Below are 27,346 nucleotides of genomic sequence, written 5' to 3'. Positions count from 1 at the left end.
AAAGGAAGATTAGCTTGGGAGCCTTAGTTAACTAATTTTTTTAATTTTCCTTATTATATAGGTAATAGAATCAAATTAGATTTCTGTCACCACATGAGTGGAGATATATATGTATAAAAATAAAATTGGAAATAATTCCAAATGGTTTTAAGTACAGAAGCTCAAATATCCTCAAAGAAAAATTCAGAATTTGTGAATCTGTTATAAGGCAGATGTTACCTAGTTACTAACTACCAGTCCTTGTTATTTCTATATTTTGACCATGCTTCTTTTCTCTGTTCTATATTAGGGGTAAGTAGGTATCACCTAAATGAGGACAAGTACAGGTTGCTTCAAATTTTGTATCCAGCTGCTTCCTATATAGTGTGGCACAATGTGGCAGGTCTGGATGCTGCACTGGAGTTCTCTGTATCACTTTGTACAATGGAACAAAAGACAAAAGCAATTATACAATAATATTACTGTTGAGATTATATTCGCTTATCCAGTTTTCCAGTGATAAAAATATGGTATTTTACTTGGGAAAGTAAGTTAGATATTGGCATACTGTTGTTGTACAATAAGACATATTGTACTTCTGGTAGCAAAGAACTAAAATTCATAATGCATTATTAGTGTTAATTGCAAAACAGCTGTAAAAAACCATACAAATTTATTTATTGTATCTTATTCATTCTATTCACAAATGTATGATTTTTGCAGTCCTTCAGCATGTACTTTGACTATTAGAGAAGTTTGTGTAATTTAAATCAAGTTTCAGGTAAAGACAATGGAATTACTGTACTAGTTAAAAATGATCCTCATCTTTTCTCCTTTTCTATGCTAATATTTAATTTTAGTACTAGTATGCTGATTTTTTTTATACTTTAGTTTAAAACTGATTTATTTTAATAGAAAAATGTTCTAAGAATGTTTTTCCCTTGTTTTTTTCAACATCAGAAACTTGAAAGAGAGCGAAATATGTTGCAAGTTTATTAAAGTTGAAAATATGGTGTGATTGGGTTCGCAATATCTATATAAAGGAAAGGAACATACAGACAGTCTGTCAATTCTAAGGCAGTTTCAAAAACATGGCTAAAGAAAAGACTACTGGTTCAACTCTGGAATGTGAGAAACTATTTTTGGTTTGGTTTAGACCCTCATTGTTACAAATTAATCAACTGCTCTTTAAAGTCTAGAACTCATTAACTTGATAAGTTTTACTGTTCCCATGACTGAACTGAACTTAAAATATTCAAGTTTGCTTCAGTAGCTCACCTTGATTCCATTTCTCTCTGTGGTCCACAATATCCTCTTCTCTCTTGAAGAGAAAAGTGGCAAGATGTATTTACTTGAGATGTATTTTAGGAGATCTAAAAGTTTATAGCTCTGCTCTCACTATAAATCAGTAATTTTAGCCAAACTTACGCTTTTTGTGGGTAGAAAGAAAATCTGGGGGGATTTTAACCCTATATACTCTGCAGAGCACAGTATTCACCATGTTGGATACCTTATTTAAGTTTTACTTTGGTCTGACTGCTCAAATGCCTGATAGAACCACAAAACTGCAAAAGATATTTTAAAATAGTATGAGTTGTTTCCTTTTAGGACTATTCTAACAGTTCAAATAAAGGGTGATGGTAAGCTGCATATTTGGAGCATGATGTAGTAGACAAGATTTAAAGATGATTCTGTGGCTGCTGTTATTCAGGAAACAGAATTCAATTACCAGAATAGCCCTTTGGCCTTGTAAAATGTAACTGTTGAGTTTATGCAGGTCTGTGTGTGACATTTCTCACCAGCAAGGCAAGTTACTGTCTCCTATATGACCACCCTGTATCACATGCAGGTTGAAATATAAGTCTGAGATGACTCCTACACCCTTGAAATGATGCAGCAGTCTCTAATGCCCAAAAGGAGACATTATTGCGAAAGTCCATCACAGAAATGTAGGAGAAGGAGATGTGACATGACTACCAAATGCACAGTTGCAGTAATTCCTGGTTATTTCCTGGTATACACCAAGTTATGCTTAACTGTGTAGGTGCTTATAAACCTATTATTTGTACATGGGATGGAACAGCCCTTATTTAAGAAGAGAAAAAGGGAAAGTGAAAAATGCACAGCAGTGCTTTGTGGTTTAACTATGTTTCTTGACTTTAGAAGAAAGATTAATTATTGATATGTAGTTTGATCTGTTTTCTCATCCATGGAAGTAAGAACAGTGTTCAGATATGATGTACTAAAACAATATATATTATATATTGTGTGGAATAGTTAAAGCTACAGCCTTTACAGAACAGATTGAGATTTGCAATGAGAAGGAAAATAAAATGAAAAAATATTGAGTGAACAGCAGGGCCCATTTGAGGTGATTACAAAGGATGTTTCTTTATTCTGTCTTTTCTTATGCAACCTGAAAACAGTAGCAGGGGGTTACAAGCAGAGTTCATCACAAAGTTGTCAATCACTGTCATTTAACGTTTTGCAATGGAAGATGTCTTTATTCAAGGACAGCTGGGCAAATCAGAGAAACAGATTTGCAGTTAGTAGTCTGTCCAGCCTACACTAAGCAAACAAGGACAGGGCAGACATACCGGCCTCTCACATAAAAATATAATGGACTCTGCTGACCTCAGTGCCCTCCATTCAGCTTCATTCTCAGTTGTATAAAAGCTTCACTACCCATTCTCAATTTCCTTTAATTACCTACATGATGCAGATAAGAAAATGAACCTCACTTACTTACAGTCAATGATCACAAACAGGAAATTAAGTAGGCAAGTTGTTTAAAATAAGAGGAGTGTTTTGGATGTAAATAAAACATGTGCTGAGGAAGAATTAGTGAAAATGCATTTTCAGGCATACCAATCGGTCTGGACTGACTTGGCTGATCCTCCTTCTTTCTGCTACTTTAAACTGCAAAGCAAAACTAAGTAAAAAATCTCCTTGGTAAATATTCTTTAAAATATCTTTGAAGGAGAAGCCAGTTAAATAAAAAGAGTGAAGCAAACATGCAGCCTTCTATAGGGCTTAAAAAGATTGTGACCTTAGGTTCAGAGAATAAATGACCACAGTTTTCACAAGAGATCTAGCAGAGACATCCAGGATTAAGCAGCAGTTGTCTTTATTCGGTCTTCACTTCTAATCTGCAGTTGAGATATGAAATAAATTAATGACATTCTGATTTTCTTTCCAAATCTTAAATTGTCTAATGGTTACCATTCCTTTTACATTGACATCACAGTTAAGACATAGTTTCCTTGCACCATTAAAGAAAATAGAAAGTTTTGTGCTGTCAATTTTCAAGGAGGTAAAAACCAGTTTTCCAACTGCTTTTAGGAATTGTCAGAAAAGGTTCTGTGTCTTAGGATATTAATGAGGGGATATGGTTCTTTGTAAGTCAATTAGGTAGTTCAATTAGGTGTTCTAAAATTGCCATTTTTCTTTACCTCACTCTTCACTGGTTACTGTTGTGAATATTTCATTAATATGGATTTGCAGGAAGTCTGATGAAATTGAAGACTAAAATGCAAAATGTTGAATCTATAGTTTAAGAGGAATATAAAACCCTGAACACTAATTTAATGGTCTCTGCTAAGCCTGTAGTTTTGAAGACATTGCCCTTCAGGCTCCCCAAATGACTTCTTATTTTATGACAAAAGAAATACACTGTCTTAAGTTACAGACGGAAAAGATATCACATATTATAAAACTCTTACCTTACTTGCAAGTTTTGTAATTTAGAAAGATCGTTCTCACTCCTAATGATATGTACACACGTACATGCACTGCACAAGAGGATTTTGTGGAGGGAAAAATTAACAATTAAGTCACGAAACTGACTCTTTAGCCTAAATTATAGTTCTTAGGATGTTTCTGTTGAACTTTTTTTCAGACAGTGGATTTCCCAAGAGAATTGACATCTCTGCCTAGGATATCAAAACAGTTGTACTTGCTCCTCTCAACCCCTGTCATGTTGCTACTTATAACTACATTTAGATTACATGTTGGTGGCAGCTCCTTTTTGCAACAGTGAGAAAATTCTTACACAGCTTTCATTTTGGCATGAATAGCATTAGTACCACTCCGGAACGCAGACAATGTTTTCACCACCTACTTAAAATTGTGCGCTTTGTTTTGATCACTCATCATCAGTTGCTTAGACACTGACTGCTCAAAATATTGAAAAAATATTTGAAAAGAACCATATCAAAGCCATTTAAAAGCTACTGGGTTTTGAATGCCAAGAGAAAAACTTGAAACCTGAAAACTGAAAATATGAGGTTTTGACTTCTTCATGGCTAACCTTACAATGTTTTTGTGAGCCAATAGGTAGGATACCTGTGGGTCATCTACTATTGAATCCATCCAAAGAATATATATATGTCATTGCATTTATTTTCCTCTTCTCTAATGTTAGTACCAGCTATGTGGAATGAAAAAAGTTTAGAATCTATAAATGTGTCAATATTTGAGAATATTATATTAGTTATTGTTTTCCTGTGAGTGATTTTGATAAATAAGTACACGTTCTAAACATTTAAATGCTATTTTTGTGTTGAAATCTACCTGTAGTAAATTAAATGCATATACTTTTAATGCCTCAGTAAGCAGTAGTAGTTACTCTGAAGTTAATTACAATGATTAACTTTTTCTTTTTTTTTTAAGAATGCTGATGAGTACACAGATCTGCCTGTGAGACACAATGAAGATCAGATGAACAGTGAACTGGCCAAACACCTTCCAATTGAAGTCAATCCCCATTCATTTGACAGTTCACACACAAAAACACATCTCTTGCTGCAAGCCCACTTCAGTCATGCCATGCTGCCTTGTCCAGATTATGCAACTGATACAAAGACGGTGCTGGACCAAGCAATCAGAATATGCCAGGTATGACATATTTCAGTATATAACTCTTATTGGTGTACTGTTTAGAGTGTTGTCATGTTTTAAATATAGAAGAATCTGAAGATTTCTTGCAATCTTACAGAGAGCTGGTACTACATGATATTGTAATGCCTTATTTATGGAGGAACTGGATAACCGTAATGGTTCCCGCTTTACAGAACATAAACAAACTCAGAGTAAAAGACTAGTGCTCTGACTAGAGGCATCTATTGCCTTATAATGACCTCTGCTTTCTTTGCAACAGCTTTCTATCTCTGTATTGTGGAATGTTGTATGAGAGGCATTCTGGCATGGCTATGGTCCCTGGAGATCGTTATGCTGATGTCTAAGAACCTGTCTCCCCTGGGTACTTCTACTTTTCTAGCACCCAAAAGCATTTTAGTCACCTCCCAAGCACAAATGTAACGTGTTTTGAAATATGACTTGGGGTGAGATGAAGGGGTTTTCCCTAAGCTTCTCTAGCTAATGTAAAGATACCTCTTCCATGTCCCAATTATCACAGAGTCAAAGAGCATGTTTTTAAATGCAGATTTAAAACTCACCCTGGAGACTTGTGAATTTTTACAGTTGCACGGCAGTTGCAGCCCACAGAAACTAAACTGATCATGGAGAGTACTAGTAACAAGAAATCACATGCACAGCTGCCACCTCAAAAGAATTTTAAAGTAGCAATTGGAGTTCGGGATAGAGTGCTGCCATATCTGAAAAGCTCAGTTACAGTCACAGCAGGAAAGGCGAGCTCTAGCTGTCACAGGAAACAACCAACCCTGTGAGTCTCCTGGGAAGAATTCTTCTCTTTAGCAGAACTGCACAAGGACTCATTCACAAGTTCTTGAAGATCAGGCAGCCTTTAACAAACTACTCTCTTTATGTTTCTGAGTTCAATATCTGTAAAATAGAACCACTATTTCTTTCTTCCTACAGTTTTTGTTTGCTCAAATGTTAATGTCCTCAGTGATCTGTTTGTCAACTTTCAGACAGAAGCTTTGCTCTTGTTTGAAGCCTGTTGGCAATATGGTAACTGCAAACATCATTGTGTCAAGCCTGTTCTATGAGAAACTATTAATCAGTGCTCTAGACAGAGGAAAATACTGTGTGCAATTCAGTCCCTCAATTTGGATAAGGCTCAACCTTACACTAATAAAAAGAAGCTTAAAATACTAATATCAAAACTGAAGCAAAACTGAAAATAGGGAATGTAAGAAGCAAATAACACCACAGATTTTACTGCTACACAGTCCTAATCTTGGCAACCAGCAGTGCTTGGATGTTAGTCTGTTTCAAATATTTCAAATCAATAAAATCATGGTGCTGAAAATGCAGAAACAGCTATTCCATATATTCAGTTATTAACAGAAAAAAGCATCACTTGCCCAGGTGAGAACATTCACCTTTGTTTCAAAGAAATCACATACCTAAAGTTCATTTTGATGCGTGTAGAGTAAGCATTATGAAGTTAATTACTTATTTGGGGAAAATTTAAATTCAATACTATTTTCAGTAATTATTTTGTTCTGTTTTGCTAAGAAACGTGTTTTCTTAATCCTGCTACTGCATCATATGTATTTCAGAAACAATAATCACTTAGGAAAAAAAAAATTTCCAAAATATTCAACAGTTCCTTTAAACTGAAGCAGAGTTCAGAAAAATGCCATTCCATACTCTACCTTGGCACTGCAACCTTCAGTTAACTACTACATAATGTTATATATACAGTAATCTTTTATAAAAAGAAAAATTTCTTAAAAAAAGAAAAAAAAAAGGAAAAAAAAAAGAAAAAACATGCAAGCACTTTTGTATTTTAAAGTTGGCACATGGTTCACATCTCTCAGGAGATTATTGGTTCCATCTTATTAGTCACGCTTTCCAAAGAGAGGTTAAAGTTCCCAGAATCTAAGCAATAGACAGGGTTACACTTTCAATAGTGGTTGTTACCTTTTTCCTTAGCACTGACCTGCTGATGAACTCTGGGTCAGCAGAGGTAGAAAAAAAGATGTTAGTTATGAGAAAAGGAACTGAAGCATGGAAGGATCCATTGATGAACAGATTCAGTGGGTGTTGTTCTCTGTGTGTGTGAACACACGCTCGAGCATCATCAAACATTAAATACAGCAATGAGGCAGGAATTGTTTTTTGAGTTATGTTGAATTTTTGTTTATTTGCTTACAAATAATTTTAGTGTTGAGGTTGTATAGCTAACCTTCAAACTGTGACCTGAACATAACTGTTATTTTTGCTGGTGGGTACATGAATAGCAGACTTTTCATATCAGCATTGCTTTTCTGTTACAAGAAAGAAAGATCTTTCAAAGAACTTTCATAGGTGGTTATACAGCAGGCCTTTATCCCAGTTCCCCTGCAGTGCAGATTTGCCATCTCTAGCCATGATATGTAAGCAAGCCTCTTTTCATCACAGACTATTAAACTTCTACAATCTTCTGTGGAGTCTTTCACCTGAATCAGCCTTCCGTCCCATGCCTCCTTTCCTATCCTACATGTTTCATTCTTCCTTCCATTCCTCCAATGCCTTCTGGGCTTTTTCATTGCTAGTGACTTCAGGCTAAGTATTGTTACTGGTCCAGTAGAAAACCATATTAACAGCATTACATAGGTAAACGTAGCTTTTTTCCAGGTAAGACTCCACTATCCTTTAACAAAAAAATTATCCAACAACTCAATTTTTCCTTGGATGTCTTAAGAGTTTTAGCTCTACGATAGAATTCTCTTGTTTATACTTATGATGAAATATTTAAATCAATAGCGTTTAACAGAATTTGAGTAGTTATGGTGCTGGCTTAATAGGGGAATGTAAATTTTATCATAAAAAAAAAAAAGGAAGAAATATATTCTGTTACAGTTTTCCTGTGGTTAGCATTTGTTAGATACAGGTGGAATTTATAATAGCAAGATAAAATTTAGTATTTATATAGCCAGGATGAAAAGCAGAATCTTTTCCTTTTACTGCAGAAATATGGGGAATAGCTGTATATAACCTTTTGGAATGTGGATGCCTACCTGCTCCCACTCCTATCTCTGTAATGAATGGCCACTGAGGCATTGACTAGGCTGAAGGAACGCCCCTGCTCTACACTGAAAACCTCGAGTTAAAATCTTTGTTATCAGGGTCAGGCTCTCATAGATAAAGCACAGAAGGTTCCCATGGCTCAAAAAAACTGCCACAACTTCCTGTGTGGCCTTGGCCAACTCACTCAATTTTTATTTGCCTCACATACCTCTAGTACAAATACAGTAGACAATATATTCTCTTTAAGCCTAGCACTCTCCTATTTTTACTGAGAAAAGCTAGTGGTGTCATTAAGATGGTGCTGAACACTCCAGTAGCTTCTCAAAATCAAACATTTCTACATTTCTTTCAGGAGAATGAACATTAAATAATAAAAACTCTAATCAAATTGTTTTTCTAACATTTTTATAAAATAGAATTATTATTGTAAAGACAATACTCCACCTTTTTTTCCTATCTTATTTAAGAATATGTGAAACTAAATCTAATCTCCTTTTTTTGCTTCCTTTGTCAAGCCTTATATTTTGTGACTGTGTATTCAGCGATCAGTTCTTATTCTGCTGTTCTAAGACTATTGCCTATATTTGCATTAATTGAAATGGATAATTGAGGCAGTAACACCATCACTGTCAGATTCAGCAGGGCAGTCTCTTCTCAGAAATAATGTGACAGTTGCTGGCTTTGCATTGGAATTGGCCACAAGCCTCCACTTCTAGTATAATCGTTGATAAAATATTTTAAAATTGCCAGGAGTAGAACTGCCATGGAGCTCAGCCCTAACCTTTGAGAAGTGTTTACCTATGGATATGTTAAACACATCTCAGTAGGGTAGCTGGGCATTGAGAGAGGATGGACATGAAAACAGATTCCAAACTGCAGAAGAAGGACTACTCTGCATGGGAAACATGCCTATCCCTGCAACAAGGACCTTGTAGTGCTATCACTGGTGCTCTGTCTTTCCCCATCATGTTACTCCTCTGGAGAATCTAATTTTGACAGGAAAGAAAAATACTCTTTGAGTTAAGCAGTGTGTTTCCATAGCTAGATGGTGATGTTTATAATACTGCTTTAGCCATTCTAAAACAGTTGAAGTCATGTCTGGTCATTTAAACTGCAACTTTTGCTATAGCTGCTATGAGAATCATCTTTGTGTCAAAGTTGTCAAATATTGCACAAATATGCTGCCCAATTCAGCTAAGAGCTGGCTTATGTACTAAATACTTGCTGTATGTACAGTATGTACTTACTGTATATACAGACTGTGCTGGTGGTGGCTCCTCAGAAGGAGCAGTAGTACACAAAAGTACTTCTGGCCATGGAAAGGGAAAGGAGCCCATGTTGCCATTTTGGGACTCAAAGAAAGAGAATGTCTTTCATCTCTGCACTTCTCATCCTCCCCAAACCTCCTCAGTTCATAACAGCCACTAAAACTGTTGATTTGGAGAGCCATGTCCCTTGGATCTTTCATTTTTCTGCTAATGAGGAAGTGGAGAAGTTTTTAAAGGTTTTAAGCGTGGTTTGAGCTCATGTATTGCTTGTTGGTAGTGCAGGTGTGCCAACTGCTTGCTGGCAGGTCATGGGAGTTACAGGAAAGGCCTATTTTACAGTTGTGGAAGTAAGATTTGTCCACAAGTGTCCAGGGAAAGAGCTTTTGTGTAATGGTTGCATTGGAAACTATAAATAAATGGGCAGCTTTACTGAACGAAGGGAAGAGAATCAAATTAACTTGAGAATGCAGAGGATTACTCAGAAACAAGTGAAGAGCAGAGGCTACATCTCTTGAGCTGCTACATGTATTCTTTGTGTATGCAGTAATATTCCAGTGATAGCACAATGTTTGCAATTTTACTTAAATACTGGCTGCTTTCATGACTGTATGGCTATTATTCCACATTAGGAGTCTGAAAATAATAGAATCATCAAAAAATCTTGTAGTTCTTATACTGTGTGGCAGTGCTCACTTATTAAACATCAATAGGTCACTTTGTAGGGAAAGTACCTGGACACGTTGGGCTGGAAATGCTTCCTGCTTGTGTTGTGTAGGTATGTGTGTGGGAGAAGGGAGGGTTACCTTTGTGGTGTTGGGAGTTTTGCTTGCTGTGGATGATCTGGTGTATGGAAGCATCTTGGTGACAGTTTAATGATGATTTGGTGCTTCTTGTGCATAATCCCTCCCCCACCCATGACAAACCTTTTCCCAGTTGGGGCTGAAGGAAATGAGTAATGCTTAACCCATTTGTGTGATCAATTCACTTAAGCAGCTACTGTGAAATGTTAATCACAACTTTAATTTGTACTGCATTAGCATTTTGATTAACTTGTAGGCTTGCTAGCACACTTGAAGCACTTTTACTCATAGTTACAGCTCGGAAATGACTTTTTGATTAATTAAGTTTGTTAGACAGCAGCTGAGCTTCCTGAATGCTAACCTTAAGGGGCTAAAAGTTCAGGAGAAAGTTACTGGGAATAACTGTTGCTGTTGAAAAGGATTCTTGTGCATGTACTCAAAAATTTTTGATTATTGTCAAAATATTACATTCCTAATTTGAAACTGACTCTAAACTGTAAAGAGGACAGATTTATCATGAGAAGGATGCTGTGTTTCTTTCATGGTTTTGGTAGACTTCTCTAATATTTGAAACAAACCCTGGCTTTAAGACATTGTTTATGTCAGGAAATTGGGATTTATAGCAAAGAGATGCTTACCAAAAACATTTTGTTCTTTTCACAATTCACTGGTATAGTAGAAAATAACAATTTATTAATTAGTAATTTGAAAATAAATTGGCTATTGGGACTCAATGGGTTCAGAATGCTGGGTTATGCCCCACCAAGTTTACATTGATGGTATCACACTCCATAGTTGCATTTATTTCTGTAATGCTATTAAAAGAAATCTGTAAGAATCCAAGGGTTGCACTCCACTAAATGTAGACAGTAAATGGTTTATTCCATTATGGTCCTTCCCCTGGTTCTGAAAATACTAATAATGTTACTATGGAGGCTAAAGGGCGAATACAGGGATAGGAATCTTATGAAGTAGCTAGGAAGGTTGTAATTTGCATACATCAGTGAGACCTTTATGATGATGAGAGAATGAAGAATTAGTCTCTCATAGGGGGTAGCAGAGCATATGGAAGAGAGGACTGAATATGCTTGTAAAAAAAGTGAAGTAGGATACAGAGGGCAGTATAAAAGGAGTGCCTCCTGAATAGGATTAATTACAATGTACTCACTATATCTCCGATGAAGTACAAGGGGGGGGTGTTCTGTAGGCTAAAACTACGCAGCTGTGCAAGGGTGATTTAACTGATCTGAAAGAACTCCTCTCCCTCCCCAGATTAAAACATTTTTAAAGAGTAGTTTTTGACTAGACCTCTGAACCTCAAAGGTTCTGTAGATACCTGTTTTACTGATATAGAACATACCAAAGGTAGTGACTTTAAACTGTCTGTAATGCTTATTCAAATAAATTCCAACTTTTCAAGTCAGTTTCAGTTTCTGAGATATGTAATTGAAACATCATAGTCATGATTTATATAAAGACATGAAACTTAAACAAGCTTTAACATCTGAAAAAATATTTTACTTGTATTAGCAAACTATCAAATCACACGTGGATCATAATATAATCTTATGTGTTGGAAGGCTTCCTGCAATTGAAGCATGAAGAAACTATCATTATTCTTGATTCATAGTTTTTAGGAAAATAGGTTAAATGCATACCCTTTTGTCTATTATCTATATTTGCCACATGAATTCTATAGTGTTAAACAGCTGTAATTAGGCACAATTCTAATGATTTTAATGGATCTATGGATTTAAACTCGTACATGTAACTGAAATTTAATCCTAGACTAAACTTCAAATTCATGAATAAAAACAATAAAAAAGTGTCATATTCTGTGAAGCGCTGATACAGAAAATAAGATTAATCTTTTAAGAATAGATAAAATTGAGCCATGTAACTCATACTGAGTAAACCTGAAGTTTCAGCTGCCATCCATGAAGTTATTGCCACCAATGGCATCACTGTAGGCACTCAACTTCTAGCTGAGTGGTCACAGGTGTAATTCTCAACTGGAATGGCACCTCTTACATTTCTTTAGCTTGCCTCTGTATCCAGAGCAGTTAACATTATAGCTTCATTGGCACTTCCCTTAAATATAATTTATCCACAAAATAGTAACATTTATGTTTACAGGATTTGAGTCAAAATGCTATATTCAGAGTTATATGACAGGTGACTTGAAAAAGGAGAAGAAATTATTCTAAGCAGTATGCAGTCTCTGTTAATGAGATGCAAGCTGTATCAATTTTAACACTTCAATAGCTTATCTTAAAGGAAAAAGCTATTTGAGTCATTTGGATAGATCAGAAATTCTGCTAGTTTTAGTCTGGTCCCCTGCCACCTAACCAGTTGTACAAGAGTGATCCAGAGTATCTGACTTTCAAATGAAGGATGTGAAAGTAATACCAAAAACAGTGTTTATAAAAACTTTGTAAAAAGAAGAATAAAGAATTCAGTAATTTATTTCATTAGAATTTATTCTAGAATAAAGAATTTAGCAATCAGGATAATTTGGTAGACTGAAAAAAATCTCCTAAATGAGCGGGGGTGAGTGGGGGGTTGTGTTCATTATGGAACAATTTAATAACCCAGTTTATTTTGAGCACATATAGAGAGTGCTTAATAACACCAGAGAAGAGCAGTGTTTTGCTATCAGTGAGTGTGTCACACACATCTTCCACATCCTGCCTCCATCTTTGTTTCCCCTCAAATTAGGGAATTATAAACCATTATTTAAATTCCAAGAATCAGTAATAACCTTGACTAGAAAGAGACAGACTGTTAAATTTCATCTTCATGTTAGATGAGAAAGGTACAGTTTGATCAGTTTAAGTCATTCCGTACCTAAGGATAAGCAACTGCTGCTCCTGAAAATAAGATAAAAACTTGATCATAGATGATGAGGGTTTCATCTTAATACACTCCTGGAATGATGATAGCAATAGCAAGATTTTGATCCAAACATTTTGACACTCATTCCAAATACCATCAGCATGAAAGTTTTTGCCATACTTGACAACATCTGCATCAGTGAGTTGTTGATCATTGGCATTTTTGTGCATGGTGGCAGAAGCTAATCTATTTTTGATAGTGACAGACAAAATGTAAATTTTACTAATTGCTATTATTACTTTGTAACTGTCCAAATATGACATTTGGAAGGCTTAAGAGCTATTGCTTGAATCTTTCATGATAAACCCATTTCAGTATAGGCATCTGCTTTTATTCTCCTATGCACAGGAGTCCCAAATAAGAGGATGGTAAACATATTTTCTGTTATAACAACCAATAATTCCCTTGACTCCATCTATTTACCCCATTTATTCTATTTTAGGTTAAAAAGTGGTGGGCTTAGAGAATTGTTTTGGTTTGGTTTTTTATTATTTAATTTGTTGGTTTACCAAAAAATATATGTATTTTTTTTCTGTAGTTAAAGCATCTTTACTGTTTCCTGTTTCACTTTTTGCACTGTCGTGGTTTTAAGCTAGTAACAAAAACTTACTTATTTTTTGCTAGAGATATGGATTAAAATAAGAGCAAAACAGGCTTAAAACTTAAAAGGAATAAAGACAGTTTATTAACAAACTACTAGAATAAGTAAGTTTTTGTTACTAGCTTAAAACCACGACATGCACTCACTGTCCTCTTCTTTTAAGTTTTTCTTTGTGATAAAATTATCCTGTGTTGTTTTAAATTCTTAGGCTAGAAAGGCAGGTAACCAAATTGTGCCATTTCCCAACTTAGCATAATTTATTTAGAACTCTTAATCTGTTCCAATCTTACTAGCTGTAAGATAGTCAGAATTTATTTACTACTTTGCAAAATAAGAGTTTATAAAGCCACCAGTTTCTATAAAATTATACTGGTTTTGACTTAAAAATAGCAACAAACAAAACGGGTAGCAACTAGATAAACTAAAGAGACAAAATACGTTATTCATCAGATAAGTTAAATATTAAATACTTTAATTTTTGTGGTTTATATTATAGTCTTTGTTTAGTTGCTTATATTTACATTTGGAGATAGCTGAATGACTCAATTTGTTACCTTGAGTATTTATAGGAATTTCAGTAACCATTTAAGTATCAAGCATCTCTGTATTTTACATTTAGAGGAAAACTAAATGTGTGGAGGTTTCCAGGGCAGCAGATGAATCAAGCCAACTTTACCATTGTTCTGACTTTTTCACAATGTCACTGTCTTGGATTTCACATCCAGATAGAGATGCTGTGAATAAATTCTATGGGTGAAGAAGCAGAAAATAAGGAGGAAAAGAGGATTTGCCATGTGGATTCATTATAACAATGTGGAACACAGAGTCTCACACACACAGGCTTTCCTTACTCCCTACGGGATATCTATCTGTAGGCCTCTATCAATTTCTAGGAGATTTTCGATGTGAAAGGATCCTCCAGTTAATTTCAAAGTATAGCTTGTTTTAGATTTATCTTTTTCTTACATCTTCACTCTTCTTTTCCCCTTTTCAAACCTCTGTTTAAAGAGGGGAGAGGGATAGATAAAAAAAAAAAGAAAGAAAAAATGCAACAGTGTTATGTGTGCATCTTCAGAAGCATTCTATGAAATACCACTGCTTCATGCTGACTAAAAATACAACTTACCGTATTCTTCTTGTTGCTCATGGAAAATACACGATATTTGTGCTCCCATTACTCTTCACATGTGTACATCAATATCGCCACTGGGGAACATGATGTTTCAGGCTGTCAGAATAGCAGAAAAAAACAAGAATCAGGCAGTGGAGAATGGGAGGCAGACAGCAGACTGTCTCAGCAACACACACCGTTCAGAAACACGGACTCTACTGTATGGATAGCCTTCCATATACTTTAAAATGTGAAATCAGGTAAAGAGCAACTCACCTTGTAAGTTTCATAGACTGACTCCAGTGTGATGCTGAGAACAATTCCCTCCTTATGTGAGCAAATGTCATGTGAACCAACATATAAATCTGCAGGCCACAAAGCCGCTCCTTTCAAATGTGACTTCTAACATAATTTTATTTTATATTTGGTGAAAACAATCCTACATGGAATCACTTTGGCAAGCCAAGTGAAAAGACAGAAAATGGAAACCAGAAAGGTTGTGTTGTGAGATACTGGTTCTAGGGTCACTAGAAATATTAGAGAGTTTCAGGGTGCTATGACTCTTCCTCCAGAAAATTAAATATTAAATCTGGATCTTTATTAGCTGAAAGACCCCTTATCTGCAATTCATGAGAAATGAGACAACATTTGTGTAATACAGGGTAACACTTCAAATATTTTTCTAAGTGTCACTGATCTTATCACCCCGATCTGGAAAAAAAACCTGTTGAAATTGCATTGTAAACTGCTAAAATAAACTGTGTGACTCAGCCAGGAGTGAAACTAACTTGTGTCTTTAAAGTCAGTATTTCTCCAGAATCAGTGTAATTTAATTGAAATAGCTCTGCGTGTGTAAACAACTCCTTTGTTTAAAGAAGATTTCACTGTTTAGTTTGCCTTAAGTAAATGCTGCCTTTTGTTTGTCTGTAAAACATTTGATTAAATGTAAAGACTTAGACAGCTTCTCCTCATTACACTAGTGGCTGGAAAATAAGTTAAAATGGTGGAGGTATCTGCTGCCTAAGTAAGTATCAAACAATATCATTTGTGTTTACAAGAAAAACCCATGGAAACATCTGAAACCTAGTCCTAAAATCAAACTACAACCCTCCGAACACCAAGATGGCTATTAAAAAGGTGTTGAAACCATTCAATGCACTAGATTCAATATATCAATATCCCTTGCTTTCTTAAAAAAACAACTATTTTCTAGTATTTTAATCAGACATTAAATTCACTCCATGGCAAACGACTGTTAAATATATGACTTTCTACTCCAGTATGAATTAGAGTGTTTTAATATGAGGACTCACACTTTATTGTGATCATAATGATGAAGACCAAAATAAGCAAGGCAACTAATATATTATAGTATCATTTTTTTCACTAGATAAAATGCTTCCATAAATCATAATAATTCTTTCAATGTTCTACAGACAGGACTGTATATCCAAATATAGATGCATTTACTGTTAAAAAACATTTTTGAAACCAAAAATTCATGTATGGTCCTTTTTCCCTTGGAAAAACTCTTAAATTCACTTTTAGACTAACCAAACAAAGCATAAGGCCAGTCAAGAAAAAAAGCAAGCAGAACCATTCTTTTCATGTCCATAGGGCCATTTGCACTGCAAAATCCATACTGAATTAGCTTTAGATCTTTATGCTAATGGTACTAACAGTATACCTCTTATTTGTACTGTCAAAACATGGGAAGCAGAAATGGAACAGAAACTCATGAGACATGGAAGGCAGGATGTTTTTTAACACTTTGAAATCTGATGTATAGCTGGATAGGGGGTTTTTGTTTGCTTGTGTTTTCTGTGTACTTTGGGAAAGCTTTTCAAGATCAGGATAGAGATGCCAGAGGAAAGACAGCCAAATATCCCTCATTCTCAAGACAGTCAACTGTTTACAATGCAAAGGGTGAAATCCATTTTGTTTCTGATCGCTTTTACTCACCATAGGTAAAATATAAGCTATTTTGTAAGCTTTCTTCAAGACTTCAACTTATGTGTCAGTGTTGAACAAAACTTCAAATATGCTATAAAGCTAAATTTTAGTGCTTTAATCTAGTCCAGTTCCAGGGGTTTTCTAAGTACTTAGTTCAAATGGAAATAATAATTGCTACTGGTAAATGACATTAAAATTAATTTTTTGACAAATGTAAATATATTGGTGGTGTTCTTAAATAGTTCAAGGATTTTTGAATAATTATGTAATTCTGAGAAAGCTCTCATATCAAAATATAAATAAATATTGCCTTTAATTGTAACTTTTTCTTTTACAGTAAATGTTGAGATTTTTTTCCTTCATTCTGAGTTGGGTTATGTCAAAGAGGAGTTATTTGTAAGGAAAAGATTCTACCTTCAGTTCTCACCCCCAAAACCATTGTGTAAACTACGTTTTCAAGAGTAAGAAATGATAACAATGATAGAGGATTTAATTCATCTGTTTTCAAGGTTAATTCCAAAGGTGCCTAACTACCATCAATAGAGGTTGAATTCCTATGCTGAGGCCTAGAAATCTCTGCATGTTAAACATTAATCACATGTTGTATGAACCAGGTATGCAATTATATTTGTGTTCCAGTTTTGTTTTTTTATTATATGTCTCTTTTGCTTAGGCAATGCTGGATGTTGCAGCATATCATGGCTGGCTGGTGACTGCTCTGAACATAACCAACCTGGTACAGATGGTGGTTCAGGGTAGATGGATACATGACTCATCCCTGCTTACTTTGCCAAATATTGAGCTCCAGCATCTTTACCTTTTTCAGTATGTAATTCTTTTAAGCATTAGCAGATTTCCAATTTCCTTCCACTTCCAGCTGCTGATTGTGTTTGAATGGCATTGTTGTGCCCAAGAATGTTCATTAACGAATCAGAAGTAGAACTCTGCCTTTCACAGTGATGCTTTCCCAAATGGATTTTCTGTTTCTGTTTTCAATATTCATTGATTAATTAACCCCCACAGATTATTTTGAGAACCGTGATTCCAGACAAATTAACAAGAGACCACTGGAAGGGTTCCAAGTACTAACAAATCTAACGCTGTATGTTAATAATCTCTTTATTTCAATCCATCACAAAACTACATTAGTATCCATCTTAACATCATAGATAATGCAAAGCTCTATAGATGCTTAGATGATGCAGTAATTAATGCTAACCAAAAATAAATAATCACCCTTTAAAAACAGAACGCAATATTGATTTTTACCACCAAAACAACTGAGTAAAAATGTTTGCTTTCCCTTCCTGGACATATGTTTTGCTGTCTGTATCAGGAAGTGGAGCCAAGGCCAAAGGAAGAGTGTGCATGGAGGTTACCAAGGACCTATCGAGTGTCTTCCCGAATTAATGGCTGCCTGTGAAGGAAAAGAGAATGTTTTTGCTTCCATTGTGGACAGTGAGTTGCAAGCAGCACACATTTCACAGGTAACACTTTCTATTTGTGACCATCATTGTGACTGGAAAGGAAGAGTAGTTGGGCAAAGAAATACTCTCCCTCCTTCAGTAAATACCATGTGATGTCCTGTATAGAGTGGAACACATTCATTGCTCTAATTTCAGGGTACTGCTTGCCTTAAAAAGGTTCTTCTCTGCCTGTTTTCTTAATATTATTCTCACTTATTCCCTGCTAAGCAGTAACAGACTCTGGTTTATGGCTGATATTACCACATCTCTCTGCTCTAAAGATGCTTCTCTAGGTCATTCAATCTGCTGAGTGTTATCCACCTTTTCATAGCTCTGCACTAGGAATACATGCATTGCAAATGTCATCATAGCTGGTTTCTGAAGTGGTCTGTCAAACACCGTTTTTTCTGAGAATACTCATAGTAAAAGATCCAGCACTCATTTTCTGTTTGAAACAGAAAAAGGAGATGAAAATTTCATACTTCACAGGGGAGGGAAAAAAATACCATTCCAAAATGTTGAGCTGTTAGTCTTGTTTTCAGTTTGATTTTCAAGGCATTTGCAGGAAAGGATAGCTATATTCCATAGCATTCATCACATTCTAAGCTTATTGATTTCAAATACATGTAGGAAAAATGAAAACTTCAAAAGCTATACTTCAAATGTTTTTTTATTTGAATGTTTAAAAGGGCAGTTTGACTGTTCAGCTTCAGTTAAACCTTTTACTGATACACAAACAAGAAGTACTTAAATGTCTATAACAGACATCTGCATTTGTAACCAAATTAACATCAAAATTTTGAATTAAGAAAATGTATTGACATCAAAAAAGGCTTCCTTTAACAACAGATTTCTAACATAATACACATTGATTTCAGTCCAACTTTTAGATGTGATAAAAAATTAGAACATTATTATAATTAGTTCAGGGAGAACTCAGAAGTAAACTTACTTAATTTATTTGCATAAATTGCCATTCTGTTATCTTTAAAAGCAAATGCAAATTGGCTCTGTCTGATATGATGATGGTTATTTGGCTCAAAAGTGCTTCAATTTGCGTAGCAATCTGGTGTCGTCTCTGCAGTGAGGCGATCCCAGGTAACATACAAATCCTGAATTATTCCAGAAATTAGTATGTTTAAAGCATCAATTTAAGTGCTAATTGCAGTAGTAATGAGAAAAAGCAGTACTACTGTGAGATTTGCATCTACTGCCCCATCAGTATGCCTGGAACGGCTGCTGACTGGCAGAGGATTTGGCTGCTAATTAAATAATTGTATGCATGGCAGTGTTCTCGTCTGATTCAATAGATGAAGATTAATCCTCAGATAAATATGTTTGGCTGGTATTGAAATGTCTTAGCAGTTTCTTCAAAAATAGCTTGTGTGTATATGGTGTGTATGTTCACACTGTGAACGAGTCTATGCCTCTATCTATCTATGTTTGTAAATACAGATGCATATAAGAGGGAAAAACATAATGTCTTGCCATCATGTGAGGAGAAAGTTTCATTTCCTTGAGCTGGGAATGGCTGTATTGGGTGTAGCAAAGCCATGACTGTGTTATGCAGGGCATTATAAATGTGAAAGATTTATACCAATATATTATACTCTTTGCAGGATTTTTTTACTAGAAAAAAAAAATAAAAACTATTGTAATACCTTACACAGAATTAAAATTCATATTGAAACTGCCTGTTGAGTGTCTTCATATGTAAAGTCTTTCAGTGCTCACACAGACAGAGGTCAACCAAGAGAAAAATTCTTCAGCATCCGTATTCTATTTTTTCTATGAAAAAAGAATATCAGACTACAGAGTTTAAGCTTAGCCTTCTGGCACCAGACATGAACAGAGTCAAATAAAGTGGTAAATATGCCACTAAATTGCCAAAACCATTCTTGTTCTTCTTCTCCTAAAAAACCTTTTCCTTCTAACTCAAAGTATATTGAACCCATATCTTAAAGCTAAAGATTACTAGCAAGAAACTGGTAAAAACACCTTAAGCTTTACATAAATTTCAGCCAGATGGGAAAAGGAAGAAATTTCACATTTGGAAAGAAGAAAATGCCTTTTAAGCAGATTGGTAATTAATTTTTAAATAGCAGCTCTTGAAGCTGCTCATGGATTTGGAATATTAGGCTAGGTCCTAGGGAGACAGATTATTGGCAAAAATACTAATGATGTTCCCAAAGGTTTGTGAAGAACTTTTCATTTGATTATAATTTGGATCTATGGGCTTGGTAGATAAATGTGTTTGTATAGTGTATATGTGCATGTATATATTAGATACGTTGACATATTTAAAATGCAGTGGTATGTGCTTGTCTTCCTAGATGGTAAAAAAAAACAGTAAAATTGTCAAAAAATAACTAAGTGACATGGGAGCCTGACTTTAATTTTGCAGAATTTAGTATTATAATTCAAAAGCTTACTGAAAGTCAGGGGAGCTTTAAAATCTGACAGCCTAAATTCAAACTATTTACATTAACCCCACTCTTTGGTCAAAGCTCTATGTTTCAGTGATTCATTGTGAATCATATTTCTTTAACAAATCTTTCAGTTTCTAAGTCACTTAGGCTTTAAGCACCTTTTAAAATATTGAGTTGATATTTTTGAAAGAGAAAAAAGAAACTTCAAGATTGAAAATAAATATTATTTATTATTATTATGTTATTAAATATACTATATTTAATATATATACTTATATATATTATTCTACTGTGCTATTATCTACTTTTACTCTGGAACTATCTGTGTTCCTATAATCTTCTTTTTCATTTTCACCTTCTACTACTTGAGTTTTTTCCTTAGTGAGAAAAGCATTTCTTCATTTTCCCCACACCGCATGGATGATTAAAAAGCAGTCTGCTGTGCATACTGTATCACTGATCAAGCAGTACTAACTTTGCCTTTAATTTTCAAATACACAAGACTTAAATAAATCAAGGAATCATAGAATCCTTTAGGTTGGAAAAGACCTTTTAAGATCATCAAATACAACTGTTAATAGCCATCATAGGATGACATATTAAATCTACTTCTTATCTAATTAGAAAGCTACTCATAGTTACTTTGGTTTGTTTATACTAAGAAAGCTGCATGAGGACATGACAGCTTTTGACAAATAGATGATGTTGGGGTTGTGTGGTATAAACCAGCCCAAATCATAATCTTCACCAGACTATGGTGAAGGTAACAGGTAATGCTACTAAAGGAGTTAATAAATTACGATCTCTGCTGAAATTAAACTTTGTTCTAACATAATTGTAACAGGTCTTGTCCTTTGAGACAAGGCTTTCAAGGTAAATGATATCTACAGTACAACCAAAGAGGTGATCGCCAGGTTGGTTTATATCAGGGTGCCTCTCCTGATGTCAGCAGAAACATCCTGCTTAGATGCACAGAGACTCTCACACAGTGGGTCTGGAGTTCTTACCCGAAATTTCTTCTTAAAAACCTTTACATTCCATGTAAAATCATTTGCCAGTGGCCATGTTACTACTCGACTTGTCAACCAGTGTGATCTGCTGGAGGTGGGTTTAATAGTCTTGGGTATTAAATGTATCAAAACCCTGGCAACGAGGCTTAGTAAAGAATGTCGGTGGTATTTTTTTCACCGTCTTCAAAGAGCTGCCTTTTTTTCCCCATTTCCTTTCAGAGTTGGGACAAAAAAGGATGTATTTTTCTTAAAGTCCTAGCTGTTTAGTTTCTGTTACAATTTTCCTGTCATTTCCTAGCTAAGACACCTTTACAAACGTCAGTGCAATTCATCCGTGTCCCCTGCTTTTACACTGCAGTTCCTGAGCGCTCACAGCCGGGCCTTCCCACCTTCTGCACTGACCAGACACAGGCGTTCATGAATACACAGAAGAGGCAAGAGAGAGAGAGATTAGTTTGTAGCTGAAACCGGTTTTCTCATTTAGTTCAGCCGGGCTCTGGTAATGCAGCCATTTTAATCCAAATAAGCCTGTGCTGCAGCCAAAATGGGCAGTCCTGCCCTCCCTGTGCCGCTTTCACCTCCCCTGGCTGACCCAGCTCACCGCACAGCTGCACAAACGCTGTGTCTGTCTCAGGCAAGGAGGTGGGAATGAGCGTCTGGGGACGAGGGGAGGAGGAGAAATCCTATCAACCCTCTCACTGACAGTCAAAATGGCCTGTAGCCAAGTGGCTACGTGAATGCTTGTGCCAGCAGGGGAGGAGGCTGGACCACTTCTTTCAATGGCACTGAAGGCTCATGCTTACTCAGATTCGCAGGATTAAAGAATATGTTGCCACAATCAGCTTTAAGCTGATCTAAGTTCATGCTGTCTCCAAAATGATTAGCAAGCTGATCCATCTAGCTGCACAATCCCAGCATGGCAATGCCAACACACAGGGGATGGAGAGGGGCACAGTGAGCTGGTGGGAAGAACCCTGGAGAGAGAGACAGCACCACCTTTCCTAGGGCAGCGCGACCTTAGGTCTGCTTATCCTGGCTGCTGTATCTGTAATTATGTATTGACGTACGCTATTATTGTCGGTATGACTCCATGTTCTATTATTGCCAGTATGACTCGTGGCAATGATGTCTGCAAAAAGCAAACTGAGCTTTCATCAGGCCTCTAGGCCGTCCAGCACAGAAAAAGTAATCGGACACATCGAGCACAATCTAAATGAAAGTACATTTTGTTGAAACACTACATAGTCAAACCCATACCTGAAAAATAAAATATGCTTTAGTCTTTTTCCAGATAAAACATTTCTGTTCCATGCTATTGCCCGTGTGACTATGCCTACCCTCTTCATTCCCACAAGTTCCCATTTTGGCATATAACAGCTCCTTACCAAGACCAGTATCCTTTTTTGCTTCTTCTCCTTCCCACCCTCTAGTTTTTCACATATGCTGATTCTTGTTCTTTTCTGGGGGTGGAGGGAAGAGATGGCAGGGCAGAGGGTGATTCTTGGTCTTCTGTTTTTCTCTTCCAGTGCCATCCTCATCTTTCTTTTCCCTAACAAATTTCATTGTGTGAACATGCTGATTTTCTTTTTAACTAAAAGAAAGCATACATTGCTCCCTTCCATTTTTGTTGCAGTTTCTCAGAGCTACTTTTCTTTGTCTGATAGAGACCAAAATGAAAGAAACTGGCTGCATGTTCAGGGTGCCTTTTTAAGGTTAAGAGAGTGTCATGTTGAGCTACACAGATTATATCCTCTAAAAACAGTTCTCTGCACAAGGGTGAGAAAGTTGAGGACCTGTTGCAGTTCAAGAGAGACTACAGAGACTTAAAATTCCTCAGGAAGTCTCTAAGAAGGAGAGTTCATGAAGATTGATGCAAGAAAGCCAAAAAAAAAAAAAATAGGGATAACTTTGGATATGCAGCTGAACTTTTGGTTAATTATCTGAACTGATCCTCTGAACTCTCTGAGGTTTGCTTATTGCTAATTAGCACTGCAGTGACTTGTTCTTTATGGATTATGCTAAGGAAGTTTAATTTAAAACTTAATTATACTAGTTTTTAAGTGGCTTATAGGGAAAAAATACTTTAATCGGGAGCAGTAAGGAATTTTTCCTGTGTTCAGACATCAGTAATCTTAGTAAGGCACGTGTAACGTGCCTGAGGAGTTTCACATTTGTTTTATTTGCTAGGCAGAAAGTGGCATAAAAGGTTAATGAAAAGTATTTTATGCTTATGATTGAGAGTTGTACAGTTACATATATTCTAATACACAATAAAATATTTTTAATACAGAATAAATATGTAGACTGCACATTGAATTGTTATTGTTAGAGTGACAATGACTGTATAGATTATTTTGTAATCCGTAGAGATCTGTTTTTTCTACAGGCTTGGAATTTCTTGTGCCGTTTGCCAATTCTAAATGTCATTCTGAGCATTAAGGGCAGTTGGGATGATGCAGTTCAGCCACAGAACGAAGTACCTGTTCCTTCTTTGACAACAGACACACGAGCTGACAAGAGATGGATCAAATTGCATGCTGATCAAGAGTATGTGCTCCAAATAAACCTGCAGAGAACCCAGATGGGGTACCAGGTAGACTTATTTGTCATTTCCTTCCCAAGCGCACAAGTGTCCAATAATCCATTTACATTGTCAATGATGCTTTGTACAGTATAATAGGTTTCCTTATGGTTTAAGTATTATGTAAATTATAAACACTTTCAAAGCCTTTTCTGTATTCATAGTGAATAAAATGTTTTTTACAGGTTACAACAGGATAGTAAGCAGGCTCTTAAGGTAAAATCCTAGACCAAGTCAATGAAAACAAAATCAAACTAACTTATAAGCTTTCCAATTACATTCCCAGGTGCTTCCAAACTGCATACCAGACTCACACCTATAAATATGTTTCTATTTGTAACATATCCTCAGGCCTTTACTGAGAATATTTTCCTTATATTTTACATCCAATGCTTTTTTTAACAGCTCCTAGAGCAACTTCCAAATACAATTCTTTCCCCCTACATTTCACCTGCCTACATTTCAGTCCCAACCCTTTGTCCATTTAAAGCACATCCCATTGCCTCCGGGGCTGGTCAGCTCACTGGGCCCTCAGCAAATCTTGGTGTGCCAAGCCAAAAACTCCAGGAGATGCAGCGTTTTCTAACTACTCTGCCCCAGCAGCAGTACCTGGCTGTACCTGTGTGTCACCTCTGAGGAGAGCTGGAGATGCCTTCATGTCAGGCACTGCTGACAATGGAGCTCTCACTCACTTACCCAGGCCTTTTTCCACCATTTACATACCATGAGCAGTATATGTACCACAATAGTTATAATTTTGCTAATGAATTTCTCTAGCATTTCAAATAATCAAGAATTATAATTAATTACCAGCATATTTGTTAAGATGCAAAGAGGTCAAGATAAAAGTGGAACAGTTTTAGGTGTTACTTCTGAGATTCTTAAGACAATTTTGTTTTGATACTAGTGGAGATATATGTGTTCTGTTCAAAATCCTGATGTTGTCTTACATCAGTTAAGAATTATATTTGAAAAGTATTCTTGTTTCCCAAAAGACTTTTTGTCCTGACTACAGCAGATTCACCATAGTTGCAAGGGGAAACAGTCTTATTTCAGAAAGAACAAAGGGCCAAAGCTTATCCATACATCATTCTATTTGCTGTGCCAGTTACTGGCAGAGACTTTGCCTAAGCAAAAACCATGGAAGTGGAAGCAGCAGAAGCATTTCATGCACTGATCACTGTTTTATAAACCTGTCCTAGAATTTGATCCCTCTTTTGTAAAAAACAATTGGATCAAACTGTTCCTAAAGCTTCATTGCTGTGGTGTTGTTTCTTCTTCCATATAAATGTTCAGTAAAAACTTTCCCTCTACAGAATGCGAAATGAATATTGATTGAGTATGCATCATTCTGTCTTCAGCTTCCAGGAGTAAAGACACTGAATTAAAGAACCACTGAAAAAATCTTTCCTTTTGCTATATCAAACTCAAATAAACACTTTTAGTGCTGTTTTTGTCTCTTTATTAATCTTGAATAAAATTTATAAACTTTATTTAAATAAAGCTAATTAGCTTTATTTAAAGCTAAAGCTAGGTTTACAATTAACCCATCTGTATTTGAAATATATTAGATAAAATTACAGAAAGCGAATAATATTTATATTCAAGTTTTAGTAGTTTACAAATTAAGCGGAATAATATCTTGTATTCTGGATTTTTCTCCGTTGACTGTGATTTTTTATTTTTTAACCCCCCTTCTGGAAAGAAATAACACAATTTTAGTCTGACTAAATTATAGTCTTTCCTAACAATTAACAGCAGTGTGCTCTTGAAGTATTTTTCATTCAAGGAAAAACATCATTTTGGAAAGGTGAGTTCTAGTTTTCCTAAGCTGTTTCTTTTCTCCAACAGGGAAAGCAGGACAGTAAAGCAATGGCTCCTAGATTCCCCAAAGCTAAAGATGAAGGATGGTTTTTGATATTGGGAGAAGTTGATAAAAAAGAACTCATCGCCCTGAAAAGAACTGGATATGTCAGAAATCGAAATACTGTTTCCATTGCTTTTTATACTCCAGAAACTCTTGGAAAGTAAGACAAACTTTCAAATTCTCTCAGATACTGCATTTTCTAAGCAGTCAAGACCAAATTCCCAAACTAACAATGCTGTTTTTACTTTTCAGGTGTATCTACACCCTGTATCTCATGAGTGACAGCTACCTTGGCATGGACCAACAGTACGACATTTACCTGAACATTGTACCAGCACAAGGCACCACGGAGGGGAGTGAGGCCAGGAGCCACCTGGCTCTGAACTAAGGCTGTCTGGAAAGTCCACTCAGTCAAAAGAACTGGTCCTGCAACTAAGACATCTCATCATTCTGGGACATCCGAAAATGCATCTGCCTTAGTGGAACCAACTTCAAACCTCAAGACAACAGGGAAACCGAAAGTGACTGCTGTATTAACTCTGGTGACACCGAGTTAGCCACAGTGGCCTTACTCCTTTATGAAGATTTGTCTTTTCTTGTTTTATCTTTCTTCTCTCAGAAGTCAGATTGTTAGTTGAATTTTAAAACATCAAAATAAAAGACTGAACAATACTGTAATTTGTGCAAATTCAGGGCTATCATTTCATTTTGAAAAGTGTTCTATAGCCTGTCTATTAAGAGCATTTAAATCATCAACTTTTTTAATTTATAGGGAAAAATAACAAAATTTGATATAAGAGCTGCTGAAAATATTGATGGATGTGTTATATTTCATGTTTAATAAAAGTATTCCCAGAATGTTTTGCATTGTGTTTTCAAGAGTAAAATATACTTTTCATGCATAGTACATTTTGCAAATGATAATCTAAAGAAAAATTTCACTAATTTATATTAATTATATGAGCAGTAAATCTAGTTATAAGGGCAAGCTAAATCATAAAAAATATTTCCAGTATAGCAATGATGCAATTTATGTAGATAATTATTAAAGTTTACTCTTTACATGTACATACATATACACAAACATATATATATTGCATACTTGCAATTTCCTTAGTGGTTTTTCCTGAATTTTGTAGGACTAAGGCATATAAAATTGGGTGTCCTATTCTATGGCTCAGTGCTAAAGTGCGTGACTGACTTCTGTAAATAAGGGGGCATGAGGCTCCAAAAATGGGGTTGCAACAGGAGGCGTGATGAGCAATGAATAATTCTGCCAGACAAAAGCTATTGTCTAAGATGCCCAGCTGTGATAGTACCTGTGAGGCATAAGCTGAAGGCAGAAGGTAGCAGCATCTATCTTGTGATGAGACTACACATGCTGAGGCCAGTCCTCAGTCTTAAGAGAATTCAAGATGCTGAGCAAGTACTTGGAGTCAACATACTTA

At 35.8% G+C, this 27,346-nt stretch overlaps 1 protein-coding gene across 1 annotated transcript in view; it reads left to right on the top strand.

Annotated features, from left to right (window-relative positions):
• The window catches only part of ASCC3 (activating signal cointegrator 1 complex subunit 3), a 253,573-nt gene extending 226,786 nt beyond the window's left edge, over window positions 1–26,787 (top strand). Inside the window, exons 37-42 of the mRNA XM_058835623.1 lie at window positions 4,651–4,875; window positions 17,219–17,370; window positions 17,882–18,032; window positions 23,837–24,043; window positions 25,883–26,058; window positions 26,151–26,787. Of these exons, the coding sequence (XP_058691606.1) occupies window positions 4,651–4,875; window positions 17,219–17,370; window positions 17,882–18,032; window positions 23,837–24,043; window positions 25,883–26,058; window positions 26,151–26,286 (1,047 nt within the window). The 3' untranslated portion in view covers window positions 26,287–26,787. The remainder of the gene's footprint in view (window positions 1–4,650; window positions 4,876–17,218; window positions 17,371–17,881; window positions 18,033–23,836; window positions 24,044–25,882; window positions 26,059–26,150) is intronic.
• The last annotated feature ends 559 nt before the right edge of the window (window positions 26,788–27,346 follow it).

The sequence above is a fragment of the Poecile atricapillus genome, chromosome 3 (genome assembly GCF_030490865.1).
Source record: "Poecile atricapillus isolate bPoeAtr1 chromosome 3, bPoeAtr1.hap1, whole genome shotgun sequence".
NCBI classification, from domain to species: domain Eukaryota; kingdom Metazoa; phylum Chordata; class Aves; order Passeriformes; family Paridae; genus Poecile; species Poecile atricapillus.
This window is presented reverse-complemented; position numbering and strand designations above follow the sequence as displayed.